Here is a 20959-nt window from a genome sequence, read left to right on the forward strand (position 1 = left end):
AAAAAAAAAAAAAAAAAAAAAAAAAAGAAAATCTTCAGCAACCTGAGTGAGTACTGGAATATGGACAAAATGGTCTCTTCTGTCACTCTGATACCATCCAGATGGGCCCAGCAATGTAAAAGTAAGAGGCAATGCTGCTAGAAAAGACTTGAAATTGTGAGAAGTTCCGAGTGGACTGGAATGCTGATTTTTCATTCCTTTGTGTAACTCACACACAAGGCCTTCCCTACCTCATTGAGCACGAGGTTGCATGCTAGCCAACTCCTTAGCTGTGTACAGCTAAGAGACCCCAGGTGTAATCCTCCATCCTGGGACCTCTGAGCTCTGCAAGAGAAAATAAAAGCATAGGGATGATGATGTCCTGTAGATATGGAAGACATGCATTTTAACTTAAACAAAGCTTCAGTAAGGAAGTCTTCCCAATGTCAGTGAAAAATGCCACGTTTCTCAGAAATAGGGTTATTTGCTCAGGAAGGGAGAGAAGGAGTTTGGAGAACAAGGAAAGCTTTGCCGTCCTTAGATGCAGCAAGAAGAACACAAGGACCTCGTCACTGTTGCCCTGAGAGCCTCGCCAAGTGTGTAGCCAGCTGCAGGTATTCTGGATCCAAAATCCATCACACATCTAACTGCTAATGACAAGGCATTGTTCATATTTCATTGTTGATAGAATAAGGGATAATAAGGACTAAAGTTTTGCCTCCTTTCCTCCATGAATCTCTTCCATCTGCAGCCCACAGACTAGACTTCCCCTGAAATGTGTCCACTGGCAACTGCAGACATGCACAAGAGGGTAAAGATATATATATATTTTTAAGAGACAAGGTCTCACTCTGTCACCCAGGCTGGAGTGCAGTGGTGCAATCATAGCTCAGTGCAGCCTCAACCTCCTGGGCTCAAGACCTCCTGCCACCTCAGCCTCCCAATTAGCTGGGACCACAGGCATGTACCACCACACCCAGCTGATTTTTTTTATTTTTATTTTTTGTAGAGATGGGATCTCCCTATGTTGCCTGGACTGGTGAAGGTGCTTTTTGTATTCTATTTACCTTTCAGAATCAATGCATTTTTGGTTACTTTCAAAAAACCCCATACATTTGCTGTCTCTAAAGGCATTAGGAACATAGATGGAAATACACAGGAAAGAAAACACAAGGAGGCAAAGACTTAGCAGTTTTCTAAGAATTCACTGAGGAGAAACGTACCCACACTCCAGTCCATTTCCTCAACAGCATCCCCGTAGACTCCGTGTTTACTTTTGCCGGCAAAGTCCTTGCTGGAGAAAAGGGCCGTGTGCACATGGAGGTAGGACAAGACAAGCAGGAACGGAGTCTCAGTGTTCCTGCAAAAAAAAAAAAGGGGGAGAAAAAAAGACCACAGATAATGTAAGTATGTCTGCCACCATTCTGATTAGGATCCACCTATTATCATAGCAGGCGATTTGAAAATTCACAAAATACTACAAGTTAATTGCCTAATATGGTATCTTCCGTCAGAGAAAGGTAAGTCTCTGTTGTGTCTCTATGAAGTGACTTATTGTTACCCTCTATGGATCAGTGCATGAAGAATTATGTTATTGAGACTTCCTCCAAAGACCCAACTCAGGAAGAGATTTAATAGAAAATTGTCTGTATTTGTTTTTTGTTGTTGTTGTTTAATTCTGTTCTTCCTTCTCTATATGGTGATTAATATGAATTCAAGCACCTTGAAAATAGTATTTCTTTGGGAAAAAATTTTATACACAAATACACATACACACACTACCAGAAAGACTATCTTTTAAAATTGTAATTGATATATGCAAACAATTATACAAATATATATACGTATCATTTGATATATACAAATAATTCTTGTGTAGACTTGTTGGGAACAATGCAATAATATATGTTTACCATGTGGAATGATTAAATACAGCTAATCAAAATATTCATTTTCTCATATAGTTGTTATTTCTTTGAGGTGAGAACATTTAAAATCTCTCTCAGCAATTTTGAAATGTACAATACATTGACTATTTTTATGCTTTGGGGAAGAGGGATTCTAGTCTGTATGGCTAGCCTCAGGGGAGACTGAGAGACGATTCTCTGCTGGCCGTTTCCTCTTTGTCTTCAGTATTTTCTAGTTGCCCTGTTGGGGCTCAGAAAAGGGAACCCTAAAACAATATTGTTAAGCATCTGCTACAGGCCAGGCATGGTTCTAGCGTATGGAGATTATTATTTTATTATGATTTTATATTTGAGATAGAGTCTTGCTGTGTTGCTCAAGCTAGAGTGCAGTGGCATGATCTCGGCTCACTGCAAACCCCACCTCCTGCGTTCAAGCGATTCTGTCTCAGCCTCTGGAGTAGCTGGCATTAAAGGTGTACACCACCATGCCTGGCTAATTTCTGTAATTTTTTTAGTAGAGATGGGGTTTCACCATGTCGGCCAGGCTGGTCTCAAACTCCTGACCTCAGGTGATCCTCCTGCCTCAGCCTCCCAAAGTGCTGGGATTACAGGTATGAGCCACTGCACCCAGCCTGGAGATTCAATTTTTTTAGCAAATGCTAATAAAGCATGTGTTCCATGACACCAGAGTCTTTTATGCGCTCTCTTCTCCCACCAGACCACCAGGCAGGACATGTCATTTATATCATGGTGTTCCTGACACCTGCAAAGTGATTGGCAGGTGGCATAAATTCAGCAAATCTGTTATTGGATGAAATATTACATCTGCTTTCTAAGCATTGGCAGCCCCGCCCAGCAGTCAAGTAAATGACAGGGCCTTGGGAATGCAATGTGAATTGCATTGTGAATGGTTTATGTTGCATATGGTTTAGACTTCTGCCTAAGTCTCTTGTTACTTAGAAGGGATGTGGTTTATGTAACGGTTGCTCTAGAGCAAGGATTCCTCTGCTGAACTTCTGTCCTAAATCTCTTGTTACTTTGAAGGAATGTGGTTTATGTAACAGTTGCTCTAGAACAGAGATTCCTCTGCAGAACTTCTGTCCTCAGTGTTTTGTTACTTTGACGGGACATGGTTTATGTAACAGTTGCTCTAGAGCAGGGACTACGCTGCAGAACTTCTCTCCTAAGTCTCTTCTTACTTTTACCGGGTCATCTCCTATGGTCCACATCTTTACCAGCCAGTAACAGTTCAGAAGACTATATACATACATACATACATACATATATATATATATATATATATATGTAGTTAAATTAATTTTCTTCTATGTATTTCTGGCTTCCTTAACCTCTCATGATAGCCAAAAACATTCCAAATTTTGGACTGGGTGTCACAAATATTAATAAGTTTTCCTGGAAACAATAAACAGACATATGCTTTTCTAAATGCATTTGTATTTTGCTAATGTTAGTATACCTTGGGCTCCTCGAACTGCTCACACCTATGGCTGTAACACTTCATTTTTAAGGTCAGTTCTTATATTAATTAACCCCTACTCCTTTGAAAGAGAAAATCAGCATAAAACAGCACACTTTGGGTTAGAGCTAAGCCAGGCATCTCCAGTTATCTGAAAATAGGCAGATCAAATCTAACGAGTTATTGGTAATCATTAGAACCATGTTTTATTATTCCAGTACTTGGTGGCAAATTTTTTTTACAATAATATGAAACAAGGAAATGCTGTTAATATCTCACAGGAATGTGAGCAACTGTTACATAAACCGCATTCCTTCAAAGTAACAAGAGATTCAGAACAGAAGTTCTGCAGAGGAATCCTTGCTCTAGAGCAACCATTACATAAACCACATCCCTTCTAAGTAACAAGAGACTTAGGCAGAAGTCTAAACCATATGCAACATAAACCATTCACAATGCACGTCTCACAGGAACTGGAATAAGAAGGCATGCAATGAGAGCCCACTGGACCTGGTCTATAACATTCACTGTTATGTCTCAGAAAGAAAAGAGGACATACTACTGCTTAGATGGAAGCACTGGAATTGTCATCCCAGCTGATGACTTACATATGAGCATCTCTACCAAGCCACGTGTTTGGTTCCTTCTAAGAGAAGATGCCCTTGAACGGAGCCACGGTATGTTAGAGAGCTTGGCCACACAGGGCAGACTGTGAAGCCTCCATTCTACTTACTATGGGGAAAGTTTATTCACACCTGGGCAAATTGCACCTCCTTCCCCAGAAGCAGATTGTGTTCCCCTAAACTGGCTTAGATTCCTCAAAACGAACATGAAATTACAGTCTTTGTGTTCCTAAATAGAGAGTTACATTATGTATGAGAACAATCTCACTGCAATTTCACTCTCATCTGTTCTCCCATTTATTTTTAGATTTAAAGTTAAGGAAAATAGATAAGAAAGCTTAAAAAGTCAATCTCCCAAGCACGGTACATGGTCATACAGGATGTGAGTGACAGAATTTGCTGAGAACAAAGAGCTATTGCATGGATTGAAATGCCCAGCACTGGGCTCCAGTCCAGTTTCGACTTGGATTCTCCAATTTTGGATAGCAGTCCTGTTGTTCAAAAGCTAAAAAAGAAGAAGAAGAAGAAGAAAGAGACATCCATCAACATGATTGGCAGGATCATAAAATTGTGCCATATTAAAATGTGAGGTGGAAATAAGGAAATAAATGATAAGGATGACACAACCGGCAAATAAGAGAGCCTGAAATAAAAGCTGGTTCATGAGGACTGAAAGAACAGTTGAGTCAAAGATCTGAGCTTCAATCAAGGCTACAGAATGTGACCTTTGTCTTGGAATGCAGGGGAATCCTCCTTAGAAGGGGAGAAGGGAATCAATGTGTGTATTATCAAAATTCACATATTTATGGAACTCGTTTTCTATCATCTCTCTATAAAGCAGTGGTTTTTCATCCTATAGGGGTGACATCAGAGATACCAGCATCTTTATGTATACTCTGTGCATCGAGTAGAGTTGATTAGATTTGACATACAAAAACAAACCCAGAAAACAGAGAAAAGCATACTTGGCTTGCAAAAACACTGTTCCAAGATTTACCATCCAGGAACAGAAGTGAAATCAACGGTGCATGGGAATGTTGGCTAGCCAGACATAAATCACTGACTTTCCTGCACACACCTGAGGTGTAACTGACAGCCTGTGCCCAGGTGAAGGAATTCTTGCTTTGTGATATTCTTTGAGAGACCAGGAAAGACCATTGGCTTCACACCCAGGCTCAGGAAGGAGATCTGGGTCTCCCTTCCTCTCTATGACCTTGAAAGCTGAATGACACATCAGCAAGTGGGTGGAAGAAAGATTTCTCAATAACAGCTTAACTCCTTTTTTATTAGCTGGAGTACTTCAGTAAACAATTCTTTTGAAAATTTATTGCCACTGTCTTGCACACTGTGCGAAAAGATAGAACTTTCAGCTGCTACATGCCTGAGCTCCATTTGTTAAAAATACAGAAGGCAGCCCTGAGCCTTTCCAGCAACATGTAATCATTCCGATCTCAGAATCAAAAGATTTACATTCTATAGAGGCAGGAGTGAAAATTCAGGCAAGAAGATGGTTAAGGCATTTTTTTTCTGTCTGTCATAAAGTATACTTTTGATAGTCTTTAGATTAATAATCTTCATCTGAGCATCTGACCTTTATTATTGTAGTATTGTTCCAACTGCAGTGGGCATAGGGAATAACGGGAATGCAAATAGGGATGTCAGTGAATTCCTTCTGGATACCTTCTGCTGCTGGTAATTAGAGTATGGCATAAACCAGATAGCAGTATCAACAGTCGCCGCCCCCCGCCACCCCCACGAATTTCACGTGACCACCTCTGCGTGCAGCAGATGGATTTATACATCCAGCTGTTCATGTCTTCTATCTATGAATTTTGCAGTTATTAAGCAAATGTTCTGCTGACACACGATACTAGGCACTAGAAATATAAAGAGAGACTGGAACGGACCCTGCCATCAGCAACCCACAGTTCAGACAAGAGCATCGATGGTTAGTCTGAGCTGTCTTAAGTACCCTTACCCAGTGCTGCAGAGAATGAATTCAGAGAAGGAGAACTTATCTCAACCTGGCAGGGGTCAGAATTTGCTCCCAGAAAGAGGTAGCTTTCAATGGTTCACATAGCATGACAGCGTTTGTGAATGTTTTCCATAAACATGTAGGCTTTTGAGCTATTCACAGGTATGATATTCAGAGATACAGAAATATACGGCTGGAGAGGCATTTCCAGGGTCAGGTCTAAGCATTCTTTATCTATGCCCCAGTCAGTTGGGAATGCCATGGACCCACTAGATCTAGTATGGCAAAAGACGAACATCCCTCGGTACCTGTATTGTTACAATATGCTCAGCCTGAAACCAGAGGTTCATCCAAAAAAGAAGCCCTCCCCCCACCCCCCTTTTTCTTTTCAGAGACAGGGTCTTGCTCTGTTGTGCAGGCTGGAGTGCAGTGGTGCAATCATCGCTCACTGCAGCCTACAACTCCGGGGCTTAAGAGATTCTCCCACCTCAGCTTCCTGAGTAGCTGGGACGACAGGTGTGCACGACTATGCTGAGCTAATACTTCCTTATTTTTTGTAGAGACAAGGTCTCAGTATATTGCCCAGGCTGGTCTTGAACTCCTGGCATCAAGCAATCTTCTCACCTCAGTCCTCAGGTAGCTGGGACTACAGGCACACACCACCATGCCCGGCTAATATTACTTTATTTTTTGTAGACACAGGGTCTTGCTGTATTGCCCAGGCTGGTCTTGAACCCCTGAGCTCAAGTGATCCTCCCACCTAGACTTCCCAAAGTGCTAGGATTACAGGCATGAGCCACTGTGCCCATTGCCCTCATTTTAAAATACATATCCCATAGGCCCACAAAAGTTAGAAACAAATCATGTGTTATCTACAGTTACTGAATAATGTGACTCTTTGATAATTCTTTAATTATTTAAATTTTCCATTTTTGAATGAGCATCTGTGTGTGTCCCTCTGTATTGCCCTTAATGTTTAATCTGATTTACTTTTCTTACCATGAATTAAAATCAATATCACCCCAGCCTTTCTGGCTTACACTGGCTTATCGAAACTAATGAAACCTCCTAAAGATCCCTTTATTCAAAAGACACTTTGAGCCAAATCACAGGTATTCATCACAGCCACTTACACTGGGGTAAAGCTGGAAATGGGAGAGGATAGGCTGGAGGCACCCAATAAATGCATTTCGCAATTGTGACTGTGCCAAATGGTGATAGCAGTACATAGACCAGGACAAAAGGTCATATCTTCTTCCAGTAATATATGTATCAGCTGTCATAGATTTTAGGGAATTATGATTACACAAGCAATGCTTGTAGAAAGGAGTATTTATTTATCATTAAAGTATAGACCATAGGAAATGGTAGGAGAGATTCTTCCCCATGGCTCGCCACTAAAAGTATAATCTTTTCATGTCAGTGTTTCCCCTCACCCCTTGATTACTGACACTTTCCATCATGCTGATGTTTTGGTGGTTTTCTGTGGAGAGCTGTCAGGGAGCAGGGCTTATTGTTGTCAGAAGAGGAGACTTACCACTCCGGGAAGTCAGAGATTAAAAAAGAACTCTACATAATTTCCAAATTTTTGATTTGTTATCCATAAATCCTTTGCTAAAAAAATTCATTTATAAAGAACAAGAGTTAGCCTACATTGAGCTTGACTAAAACTTACTAGCTTTTATTGAAATTCTAATTATAATATCTCAAAATATACATACATATATTTAATATATTGAAACAACTTAATAAACTTCAGCCTGGAGAACCTTATATGAATGGCAAATTCCAGATAAATCTATAAACCCCATAAATGTATAACATACTATACAGATTATGTGGGTGTGTATAAAGTCATTGCCATTCTTGGAAATTTACTGTTCGAAGTGAGCATATATATATCTTCAGAGAAAACACAAAGCGATTTACCTAAACTTAAATATTTTCCTAGTAAGGAAGCACTGCTTCAACGAATTCAGAGAAGAGGTCAACATATCTGGTTTTCACAAAGCAGAGTGACCAACATCCATCTCTTTCTATTGAAGACATAAAACATGAATCTCATTCTACCCACCAGCATGACACCTTTTTAAAAATTAGCCTTGACTTGAACTAAAGAAAAAAGCTGTTTGTGAATAAAATTAACTTGCTACATTCTCCCACCATCCTTACCCTTTATTTTCTTTTCAGAGCATCCAGATACTTCACGATTACCATAGTAATGATAACACTACTGATACTGAAACTTATCTATAAGAATTACAGAGATGCATTCTCCTTCCTTGAGCATTGGACCTAGACTCTTCCATCTGGAAAAAGGTGTCAAGACACCCATATAACACCGTAATCTTCTTCCAGCTAATCCTCACTCGGACTAATCCTCACTCAATAAGTCTAACGCACCGGAGTAGATGGAAATGATTCCCCCAACTGTTTATGAAGCATTCCAACATTCAAAAGGTTGAGTTAGCTCTGTTTAAATTCAGCCTCTACTCTTTATTACCTGTGGAGCTTTGTTCATTCAAACGATTTCAGTTTCAAAGTTTCTCCACGGTAAGACATCTCTTTACTGACCTCATGAGGTTATTATGTGGTGTGAAGGAAGCAATGGGTGTGGAAGGTGCACAAAATAATGTGTGTATCCACAGCACCTGACGTATAATTGGCAACCACTCCACAGTGTCTATTACACTTGAACATGTCCCATTCCGTGTTACCATTTCTGCTGTACACCTAAGTTGGATCTGTTTTGCATTGCAACGAAGAGAGGGATGGCAAATCCCAAAGCTGTGATAATGGGATGACCCTACAGGGCACGTACAGAGAGCTGGGTATCTCTAAGAAATTTATAGTTCACTCCTTTATGCAAGAATAACAAGGATTTCTGGCTAATTAAAGTGTATTCAGGATGACCCATCTCCTGAATTACTGTACAGCGTATAACATATGGTGAGCTAATTATTCAGCTCTCTAATAATAGAAGCATCTCCCCCAGATAAATTTATCCCTGAATGAGTCAATTAGGGTGAGGGATTGTGGAGTGGATGGTTATATATTCTAAATCATCGTTCTCCTCAACTTGAAAATATGTGCTTGGAATCCCAGGCCACAAACTGGGTTTGACTAAGTGGACTTCATTTGCAAGAATCACAAGCCAATGAAGCATCTTTGCCTTATGCCTCCTTGTCATTCATATCCTAATATTGCAAGCTAGCATCTCAGGAGCAAACCCTTGAGTATAAATCATATCAGTAACACAGTGTACAGAAAGCCTATAAATTTTAGAAGTAGGAGTTTTAAATCATTTTCCTCACCACCTTTGACAGATGAACTGAGAAGCAGCTGTGTACAAAAAAAAATATACATACATGTATATATTTCTGTATGTTAAAATATCTAAACAAGGCACCAGTTGCAACTGGAAATTTTAAATTCAAAAGTATTTGGGTAATTTCCACTAATACTACCATTGCTTTGATCAGGCATTCCTTTTCGGCTGCTGAAAATATACCTCCATTTCTCACAAAGGTGGTAAGACCTGGCTAAATTGCTCACGATATTCTGGATAATGAAATAACACATATAAATGTATCTTCAGACATTGAAGGAATGTTTTATGAACATGGTGGTGTCACCAATGTTAGGATTCTTTGGTAGCATATCAAGGCCATTCTCTCAAGACTCTTGGATATCATATTTTGTGAATCAGATAACTAATCTAACGCAGACAGACAGCTCTACCCAAGGATGATTGTAACAATGTGCTTTAAATCTTTTATCTTCAGATAATGTATGTAAGAAGTTTTTTGTGAATGGCATCACAGTGTACAAAATGCTAGCATTTTCACTAATATTAGCTATGCAGTGAGTGCTCCAATGTGGACAATAGCCATCTACACTAGAATCACCTATTTTGAAGAAAAAACCCTTTTGTTATAATTCAATAACCATCACCTCCAACTGTGGTGCTGCTAGAACATCTTAAATCTCTAGTTCTGAAAGAAAATCTCAGCTCTCTAATAATAATTAGAGATAATCAAGATAAACTTGTCAGGCTTCAATATCCTCATGATCATCAAATTTGTTTTGGTCGCCTCTCAAAATTATATACTGAGGAAGCCATTAAAATGCCTTGTAATCATACGAATATTTATATATCTAATAGATTAAACAATTTCTGTCAAAATACATGTCATACAAGGTGATTCACCCTGAAAGCCGAGTGTCATTTCTGACTATCCATTGTTTAATGGACACTACATTAATCTCCACCCTGTCTGGTTTTGAGAGATTTGTGGTAGATGAAGACTGATAGAAGGATGTCCAGCTTTCCCAGCAAATTTGACAAACAGCACAATGTTGTTTTCTGCCTTAAATAGACCGGCCCAAGAGTGCTGCTCCATCTTGGAATGGCTATGCTCCTGTTTATCAAATACAGTAAAGCTAGCACACTAGGTAAGAGCATGGTCAATCATGTAGACTGTGACCCATTGATACATCATGAATTTAATTTAGTTCCCGAACCAGATTATTACAAAAAAACAAAACAACAACAACAACAACAACAACAACAACAACAACAAAAACAGAATAAAATAGGGTGGAAAATATCAGGGCAATCACCTTAGTAAGAGAAAGATCATTTCTTAAGCTTTTTTTTCAATCACGTATCTGTGTGCATCTTCCTAGATGATGATATAACTGAATGATGTATCTTATAAAGTTCCAAAGCTTTTACATGAGATCACCTGTCAGCATCACCTTCTAGAAAAATCTAGGTGACAAACAACTGCAGTGTTTCTGCACAGTAGCCAAAGCTCACACACATATACAAAACCCAGTGTTTCTCAGAGTGCCCTATGAAACACCCAGCTTAGAATGTCTTGAGAAGCTTATTAAAATGCTGATGCAAAGTCTCGCTTCGGAACTACTCTGTGACAGTCCCCAGAGTTCATCTTAGCCATCTTCAGCTGCAATAAGCACCTCTGGGGTTTTCCTTATGCAAAGTCTGAGGTATCGCTTGTCTACCCCTGTAGTACTGGACTCTCCCTTTTCCCTTCTTTGTCTACCTGCAGGAAGTCACAGTGATCCTGTATTATATGCCACCATACACTAGCCTAGCAAAGGTCACCTACAATGCATAGTTCTGAACCAAGTGCCATGCCCAGGAGGCAGGTGGCCAGCCCTGCAATGTCTGCTTCTGGCTGTGTGGGTTGACCATGGGCACTGATAACTCCGCAGTATCTCTGTACAAATAATATTTGAAATGAATGTTCAGGAGTGTGACTGACAGTGTGAAGTCTTCCTTCCTCTCTTAGGAATTGCATGACATCCTTCACCATGCCATTTTGCTGTGAGTGGAATCCGACAGGTTTCTGCAGTCTCTGGTGCCTGTGTAAGACAGGCTGTCAGCATGGGCATGACATGATGGAGCTATGGCTACCCACAGACCCCAACGTTTACCCAGGACAGGCACCCAGACTACATGCATATTGCCCAAGAACGACTCACGACCCCTCCAGCATGTGCCCGTCAGCCCAAATCTGTGAAAATCATGACAAATAGCCCACCTCATATCTGAATTCTGACAGACCTATAAATAGTTGCTTAAAGGACTTTTAGTGGCTATTATCCATCCCTGGGCAGAAAATTCTTTATTCTTTACATTAATACTTGCTGCTGCTGTACGTGTATATCTCCTATAGCTTCCCTTGGAAATCAATTTCAATAATTTATCTATTTATAAGTTAAATACATATGTGTGTAAAGCACACACACACATATATACACACACGCCATATGTGTTTACACATATATATACAGACACATATGCACACACAACACCAAACTATAGATTTTCTTTACTCTATTTTTCTCTGATGAAAATATTAAAATACCAATAAACAGTATACTTCACATCAATGCTTCAAGTACAGACATGCATCCTATAGTGACAGGGATATGTTCTGAGAAATGTATCATTAAGCAATTTCATCATTCTGCAAACATCATACAGTGCACTTACACAAGCCTAGATGGTACAGCCCACTACACACCCAGGCTATATGGTAGAGTCTATTGCTCCTAGGCTACAAACCTGCACAGCATGTGACTGTACTGAGTACTGCAGGCAACTGCAATGCAATGGCAAGTATTTGTGTATCTAGATATACGTACACATAGAAAAGGTACAGGAAAAAATGCAGTATAAAAGATACAAACGTGGCTGGGTGTGGTGGCTCATGCCTGTAATCCCAGCACTTTGGGAGGCCGAGGCAGGTGGATCATTCGGGGTCAGGAGTTTGAGATCAACCTGACCAACACGGTGAAACCCCGTCTCTACTGAAAATACAAAAATTAGCTGGGCATGGTAGTGGGCACCTGTAATCCCAGATACTTCAGAGGCTGAGGCAGAGAATCACTTAAGCCCGGGAAGGGGAGACTGCAGTGAGCCGAGATCGCACTACTGCACTCCAGACTGGGCAACAGAGTGAGACTCTGTCTCAAAAAACAAAAAAGATACAAACATACAGCTGCATAAGGCAGCTCCATTATAATTTCATGGGACCTCTGTCATATACATGGTCCATTGTTGACCAAAATGCTATTATGTGGTACATGTCTGCAATCCAAATTTTATAATAAATTAGCCCCTTTCGTTTACACTTATTTATAACCTTGGGCAAATTCCTTCAACTTCCACTCACATAGTTGTAATATCAAATAATTCTTTTTTAAAATTCCAAGGCTAGTGTTGATTTTTCTCCTGGTGTGCCTACCTTTTTTACTTACAAATGTCTGTTAAATATTAATTTGCCTAGAGTCTGCACTAAGTAGGTGTTTGCTCACATGTTCTTTTATTCTTTTGTTGTAGAGTCTGCCCTTTCTCTCCAGCTGTTCATGAGGTTTCCATGGGGCTTCATTAAATGTCAGTAATTTCCAAACGCAGTCCTCTGTTCCAGGTTAACCCAAGCACTGCAACTTTTATCCCTCTGACATACTTAGCTTCTCATAAAATTTCATCTGAAATATTCCTCAGCTTTAAAACAAATTTGAAAATCACTACTTGCAGCAGGAAAATCACTGCTATATGTTCAGTAAGGCCATTTCATTGTCTTCTTCCTGAAGACATGGGGAGACTACCTCTTAGCCCCATGTCAAGTCAAGGTGGAGATGTGGGGCCTGGTCTACATGCTGACCCCTGGGTCAGTGAAGTAAGGAAAAGTCCCCAAGAGACCCTTCAACTCTTTTCTCCTGTGGATGCTATTGGGAAGGCCATCTATTGAGATTGACAGAACCACAAGATATTAGCAACCTGGATCCCTGAGTCTCCTCATGGAGCAAAGATTCCCTAGAGCATCACCCAACCAGCAATAGATTTCGCATGGGCAAGAAACAAATTTTTAAGTGTTAATCCACTGAGATTTTGTCAGTCTCCACTGACAAAAACAGACCCTGGCAGCAGAAGTGGGATGTTAACCAAAATAAAAACTTAAATTGTGTGGTGCTCCCTCAGCAGTTGGGTAGCCAGTACATAGCGTACTCTCTGGAACCAAGTCCCAGAGGCTGAAACTGAGAATACTTACAATGACCAATGACCAGTTTATATATTTCACAGTTAAATGACAATTTAGATTTTAATAAAATCTGTTGAAACTGAGAGGTGGTGTGAACTATAAGAACCAATCATTCTATTTTGTCTCATTTTAGAGGGAGGAAGTGATACTATCAATTGCAACTTTTGTGTAAGTCACTTCATAGTCTGTTCAGATATCCAAACCATATGTGGGTTTCTGTCAGAGTCGATGAAACACTTTTGTGATACCAGAGAGATATACTAAAATACACCCTATGATTTATCTATTGCATAATCTGTGATGTTGTGGGTAGCAGGACACTGTTGTACTTCCAGGTGAATGGGTTGCTCCTACACTGTTTCATAACTGGAAGAAGAGAGTGAGGAGAACCACTGCCCATTCCCAAACTCCAGTAAAGCATCAACTCCATGTCCACAAGATCTGGACATAGGAACACAACATCAACTCCATGTCCACAAGATCTGGACATAGGAACACAACATCTTCCACGTGAGGAAATGACAACATAATTTTCATAGAGTACATTACTTTTTACCTTTCTCACCAGCCCTAACTTATGTAGCTTCCACATACCTTAACTATGTATTTTCTTCTTAGGCTGAGCATATTTGCTTGTTTTAAAATTAAATCCCTAATATACTTTCCCTTCATCACAATAACTTCCTTTTCATTGTCATTCATTGTTCAATCCAGAGATTCATTTTACAATTTTGTGTCATGCAATTAATTGGATGACAAACCAATATTACCTATGTTTCCTCTATCTCCTTTATAATTTTTAAATCACCGCCCAAACTCTCTTTTAAATCTCCCATAGAGTTTAAGTCACCATAAAGACCAAACGTCTGATTTTCAGATGAACTTTCCATTTCTCTTTAAAGTCCTGTCCTCCACAGTTACAAGTGGAACAAAATACTGTTATTTGCTTGTTTTGAATAGCAAGTGCTCTTGACATAGGCTCTATATAATATCTGCTTAATTATATCTACTTATGCTCTCTATATTGTGTATTATAATATAGATATATATTATACCTACCTATGTAACTCAGGAATGTTGTCTGCTCCGCTGTTAATGGTTACTCCACCTACAGACTGCAATCCCCAAAACGATAAACTCAATGGGACCCAACAGACCCAAAAGACATCACTCACTTCACCCAGTTTACTCACAGAGGTTTTGGTTCTGCTTTGTTTGCTCAGAGATTAACCCAAAATATTTTGGATCTTTCCACATTGTTTATATCACAAGGACAACCTCTAAACTAAACATAAGCCATTTTCTTGCCTCTCTTGATGGCCACATTCGAAGATTAAAGACCAGTGGGGCTGGGTACCTGGCTCACACCTGTAATCCCAAAACTTTGGGAGGCCGAGGTGGGTGGATCACCTGAGGTCAGGAGTTCAAAACACAGACTGACCAAGTTGGTGAAACCCTGTCTCTACTAAAAATAGAAAAAAAATTAGCCAGGCATTGTGGCAGGCACCTGCAATTGCAGCTACTCAGGAGGCTGAGGCAGGAGAATCACTTGAATCTGGGAGATGGAGGTTGCAGTGAGCAGAGATGGCACCATTTGCACTCCAGCCTGGGCAACACAGCGAGACTCCATCTCAAAAAAAAAAAGGCCCGCAGGATATCTGACACCTCCTTTGTCATCAGCAGACATTATTTTGCCGTGGCCTTTCCCGCCCAGGGTGTGGGGAGTGTTGGCAGACGCTCTAAGGAGAGCACACTGCATTGAAATACCTTTCTAAGGCCATTAAACATGTGCTATGGTGAGTGTTGGCTGAAGAAATATGTTAGGCATGGAAGGGAAAATGTGGCTAGCATAATAATCCTTCTGGTTCTGGCCGGGTGCGGTGGCTCACGCCTGTAATCCCTGCACTTTGGGAGGCAGATGCGGGTGGATCACGAGGTCAGAAGATCGAGACCATCCCGGCTAACACGGTGAAACTTCGTCTCTACTAAAAATACAAAAAATTAGCCAGGCATGGTGGTGGGCACCTGTAGTTCCAGCTACTTGGGAGGCTGAGGCAGGAGAATGGCATGAATCCCGGGAAGGCAGAACTTGCAGTGAGCTGAGATTGTGCCACTGCACTCCAGCCTGGGCGACAGAGCAAGACTCCGTCTCAAAAAAAAAAAAAAAAAAAAAAAAAAAACAAACAAAAAAAACTCTGCTGGTTCTTCCACCTCCACGAGAAATAACCCAGAATGTTTTCTAACAGGCAGCATCAGAGGACAAGGCAATACCCACCGCTGTATGAACTGGGCCGCCTCCACCGTTAGCCTCTGGGTGAGATTGTCATAGGACATGGGCTGTTGAATGATCTCATAGTTCCTCATCATGAAGCAGTTCAGGGGCCGGAAGTAATGAAGGAAGCCCAAGAAAAGGGTCAGGATTAGGGCTGCTAGGAAGAGAAGGCTGAAAAAAATGCCTAGAGGCACGCGGAGTAGCCCCAGACAATTGAGTGCAGCGAAGGTAAGGAGGGTGACCCCGATGATCTGCAGGGGGATGAAGACCAGCCTCTTGAAGGCCGTGGTGAAGACGCTGCCCTCTCCAGGCTTGCAGTCTCTCAGATTGGTCAAGGAGATCCCATAGAAATAACTGAAGCCGTGATGTAAAGGGTGGTGACAGAAGTCAGTCTTGCTGTGACAGCTCATCCCAAGGTGCCATTTCCCTGAGAAGACAAATGGGGGATCACTTCAGTCCCAATAAACACACTGATTCAAATCCAAGCTTCTGTTCCTACACACTGAAAAGGAGGCTCTGACTATTTCATGAAGCTAGCCTTCCCGCTCATAGGACCCTAGAGTTTTTCACTTTTTTTTCCACAAATGCTAAGGTATTACCTACTCACTCTACCAGAAAATAAGAACTAATTTAGCCTATTCCAATAAAACAGAAAACAAAAAACAAAATCTCAACCAGATTAAAAATCTTACTCACTCTACCAGAAATACGACTAATTTTAGTGATTTTCAACAAAACAAAACCAAACCAACAAAAAATACCCCAATCAGATAAAAATCAAAAGCGAAAACTACTTAAACATCTGTTAGAGCAGGAAACCACAACTCTAGAGAAAGACACAAGTTTATTTTTGTTTCTTTGCGCTGGGTCAGGATCTGTTTCTGAGGCCTTAACAATTAAATTTAGAAGCAGACTTCATTTTGTTCCTTGAAGTGTTAAAAGTGGAAATGAATTCCGCTTATTCAGGAACCTTACCCTTGAGCGATGAGGAAATCACACTCAGTTAATAGCAATTATTTTAAGCACTCTGAAGATTCTTATAAAATGTTAATTAGATTCAGCTAAATGTAGATGAGTGCCTCACCAAAGAGAACAAAAAGACAGTTTCTTTAACACGATTTTGAGAAGTAAAAGGGTCACTGGGTCTGAGATTTGCTAGGATTCATTTTATGGCCTGCTTAGATTCAAGCTCTTCATGTAAACAGGAAAGTTTCAATCCTATCTACAGGATAAAATCAGTGGGTGTGTCAACAAGACAAATTCTGACATAATTTTATACTGGAAAGTAAAATGAAAATCTTTATCAATAGCATGGTGTGTATAGTTTTATACATTCTCTCTATGTATATGTCTATCTTTCATTTGTTCCATCTATCATCTATTTCATCCATCCAATTGCCTCATTATCTATCTATCCATGCTGTCATTTTTGTCTCCCTGCATCTATTTATCTATAACATCTATCTATCTATTTATCTATCTACCTATCTATCTATCTATCCATCCGTCATATCTATCATCATCTATTTCATGCATCCATCCCATCTATCTCATCTTTGTCCCTCTCTGCATCTATCTATCTATCTATCTATCTATCTATCTATCTATCTATCTATCATCTATCTATCTATCTATCTATCTATCTATCTATCTATTTATCTATCTATTTTTCTATCTATTTCTCTATCTATCTAGCTAGTTATCATCTATTCCATCCATCCATCCATCCATCCATCCATTCATCCATCCATCCATCCATCCCATCTATCTCACCTTTGTCTCTCTCTCCATCTATCTATCTAGCTAGCTAGCTAGCTACTTCTCTACCTATTATCTATCTATCCATCTGTTCATCAATGCTTTCTTCCATCTATCCATTCATCCATCCATTCATTCATCCATCTATCATTAGGTATCATCTAAGTATCTATTTATCTATACACACACACAACACACACACACACATACAACACACACACACACACACACATCTATACATTCAAGTAGTCCAGATAGGCTCACTGTGTTTTAGCCTACAATTGAAATTATTTTGTTCCCATTTAAAGTTGTGCAAAGTGTACCAGCAACGTCATCCCTAAGATAACTGTCATGATGTCCCTCCCGCTCTTTTGCTAACTTTGTCCAAGTCCTCCCTGCCGTTCCCATACCTATAGATGGTTCCCATCCCATAGATGCTCATACCTATCAGTGCTGTTGAATAACCTTGATCCTTCAGAAGCTTAGCAAAGGTAATCTCATTGGTGGGAAGTCCTCCCGAAGAGGCTGTGAAGAGGAAAACTCCAGTGCGGGACCAAGATGCCATTCCTGAACCAGGAAAAAAATCAACCCTTAGGAACCAGGAGATACCTGGAGGTGGGAGGCTGTCCCGAAGGAGACCACAGCCCCTGCGATGCAGATAGGAGGTTACCTGATCGGACAGGGTACCGGCCAGTCATGAAGGCTGCCCTGCTTGGTGTGCACAGGGGTGATGCTGCCAGGTGCTGAGTGAGTTTCACTCCCCCACTGGCCAACCGGTCGATATTGGGAGTCCTGGAACAAAAGAATCATAGCATTTGTGATCATTTTCACTTAATGTTCATGTATTTATTTTTGAGACAGGATCTCACTCTGTCACCCAGGCTGGAGTGCAGTTGCGTGATCTCGGCTCACTGCAACCTCCACCTCTCGTGTTCAAGCAATTCTCTCATCTCAGCCTTGTGAGTAGCTGGGACTACAGGCACGCACCACCACGCCTGGCTAATTTTTGTATTTTTTTGGTAGAGGCAGGGTTTCACCATGTTGGCCAGGCTGGTCTCAAACTCCTGACCCCAAGTGATCTGCCCCCCTCGGCCTCCCAAAGTGCTGGGATTATAGGCGTGAGCCACTGTGGCCAGCTCTGTGATAATTTTCAAAATGAAACTGTCTGTGGCTCTTTATAGTGGGAAACTTCTCAATGAGCAAGGGCGAGTCTGGGGTTATGTGGGAGAGAGAGGCAGGGGAGGTGGTGAAGAAGTGATACAGAATCAAGACTCAAGCTGCAACAAAACCATGGAGATGTGTGAATGATGCAGGCAGGGCATCCCCAGAAGGTCCATTCATGATACAGAGGGCTCTGAGCTCCTGGTCTCACTAACCCTGAGTTAGAAGAGAGAAACCAAGTCTTCAAAACAGGATACTGCAGGGAGGGAAAGATGGGGTGAATGAGGATGAGGCTTCACTCTTCTCCCATCCACATCTCCCAAGTTACCTCTGTGTCACCAAAAGAGAAATCTCCATGGTCAATCTGACGCCCCTCTTTTCCCAACCACAGCCAAAGGGAATTCCACAACCAGCTTTAATGAGCCCCTGCCTAATTTCCACATGCCCCCAGGGACAGGGAATAATCAGACTCCATGTGCCTCAACCAGTGAGCATCAACAAATGGGTTAATATGCTCCAGGAAAAAGGCACAAATACTACAGTGAAGAAACTAGATGCTGTGACTCCCAAATACTCTTTGTTGGCTTATATTTTTATGCTTAATAAAGTCTTATTTATGAGTTCACTTGTAGAGTGATACATTTTGCAAGATAAGCCATCCTGATGCCTTTCTCTATGAATGAATTGGCTGATCATTTTGGGAAGTCATTTAGCAATTAATATCTTTTAGTTTTTGGACCATACCAAGCTATATCCCACAAGATATATCCCATGTCCTCCACCAGGAATCCAGGTCCCTTCTTCCCTGCCTGGCTTATCATCTGCCATCTTTCAGTTCCAGGTACAGATGGAATTCTCATGGGCCTCCAGCACCCTTCCTTGTTTATGCAAGGGAATTGACCTATATTTGGAACAGTAGTCCATACTCCACCAGACCAGCAGCGTCCTCACTGTAAAGCAATGGCATGGCTAATTGTGCTCCCCTTCAAGATGGTTGCCTGTAGGGTGGGAGTATACATCTTGTTCATTGGTTCCATGGCTTCCCTAGACCAATGCCCTTACAGAGTAGTACTGCAATGATGCATAGTTTGAAGGGGGAAATAATTTCATTGCATCTGTAATGTCAAACTAGTGATCATTTATTAATTTAGTGAATGTGTTTAATTACAAATATTTCTATTTTGCTTTTTTCTTAAGGTAAGATGCTTATGGAAGGACAGAACGTGTTTTGCATTTGAATTAAAATCCCTAGTATCCTATATTCGGCCTACAAAAAAAAAGTGATATTTGGGGTGTGATAATTACAAAATATAGAAAATGAGAAATGTAATCAGAAATAATGTGACTCTAATATAGAGACCAAGGGCAGATTTAGGTGAATTGCCATGATTCTTCATTGGGGCCTTATAGACATTTTTCTTCTTTTGATAATTGTAAAGATTTAACTCTAAAGACTTGATTTTAACTTTTTTAATTAAGAACATCATTTTTTGGTAGAACAGTTATCTATTATCTTAATACATCTAGAATACATAATATAATAGAAAGTAGATAAAATGAAAAGCTGAATAAAATCATGATGCTGATAAAAACAACCAAATTTAATAGATCTATACACGAAATGTATAAAGTGATCTGTAACATTTTCAAAAGTAGGCAAAAAGGGGCCAGAAAACATACAACGATAATTACAAATTTCTTAAGAGGACACTTAAAGTGCTCTCTAAAATTGACGTTCTTATCCTTGCAATGCTTTTTAAAAAGTAGCATGTCATAGGTCAATATATCTTAAAAAAAATAAAGAAAGCAACATTTGATCAAGTTTCAGATTTGAAAGTGAGACACATTTGCTATGTGTTTGGTGGGAAAGATTTTCTTATATAATAATCTATTTCATTTTTGTTGTCTAGATAGTAGATGAAATATACGTTCCAAGATTCCTCTTGTTTAAAAAGAAGATGACAGAGTAAGGAATGGCATGAAAAAAAAATCAGTGTCCCATGGTACTGTTGGCAATGGGTCCCATTCCTGCTTCAGTATGGTATTCTAGTATTCAACATATCCTACAAGAAAGTTCTGGTCCAGTGCAGGCCCATGCCCTTGTAACCTCAGGCACTTTGAGGAGGCTGAGGCGGGTGGTATCATGAAGTCGGGAGTCTTGAGACCAGCCTGGCCAACACAGTGAAACCCCACCTCTTCTAAAAAACAAAAAATTAGACAGGCATGGTGG

The 20959-nt window shown here is 40.4% G+C and overlaps 1 protein-coding gene across 1 annotated transcript in view; it reads right to left on the bottom strand.

Moving 5' to 3' along the window:
• STS (steroid sulfatase) overlaps positions 1–20959 on the bottom strand; it is a gene marked incomplete at its 3' end in the record, with an annotated part of 122138 nt that overhangs the window by 65205 nt on the left and 35974 nt on the right. Inside the window, exons 3-6 of the mRNA XM_017847384.1 lie at positions 18239–18360; positions 18013–18135; positions 15814–16237; positions 1203–1339 (exon numbers count right to left, since the gene is read on the bottom strand). Coding sequence (XP_017702873.1) covers positions 1203–1339; positions 15814–16237; positions 18013–18135; positions 18239–18360 — 806 coding nt within the window. The remainder of the gene's footprint in view (positions 1–1202; positions 1340–15813; positions 16238–18012; positions 18136–18238; positions 18361–20959) is intronic.

The sequence above is a fragment of the Rhinopithecus bieti genome, unplaced genomic scaffold, assembly GCF_001698545.2.
Source record: "Rhinopithecus bieti isolate Rb0 unplaced genomic scaffold, ASM169854v2 scaffold_30077, whole genome shotgun sequence".
Taxonomy (NCBI): Eukaryota; Metazoa; Chordata; class Mammalia; order Primates; family Cercopithecidae; genus Rhinopithecus; species Rhinopithecus bieti.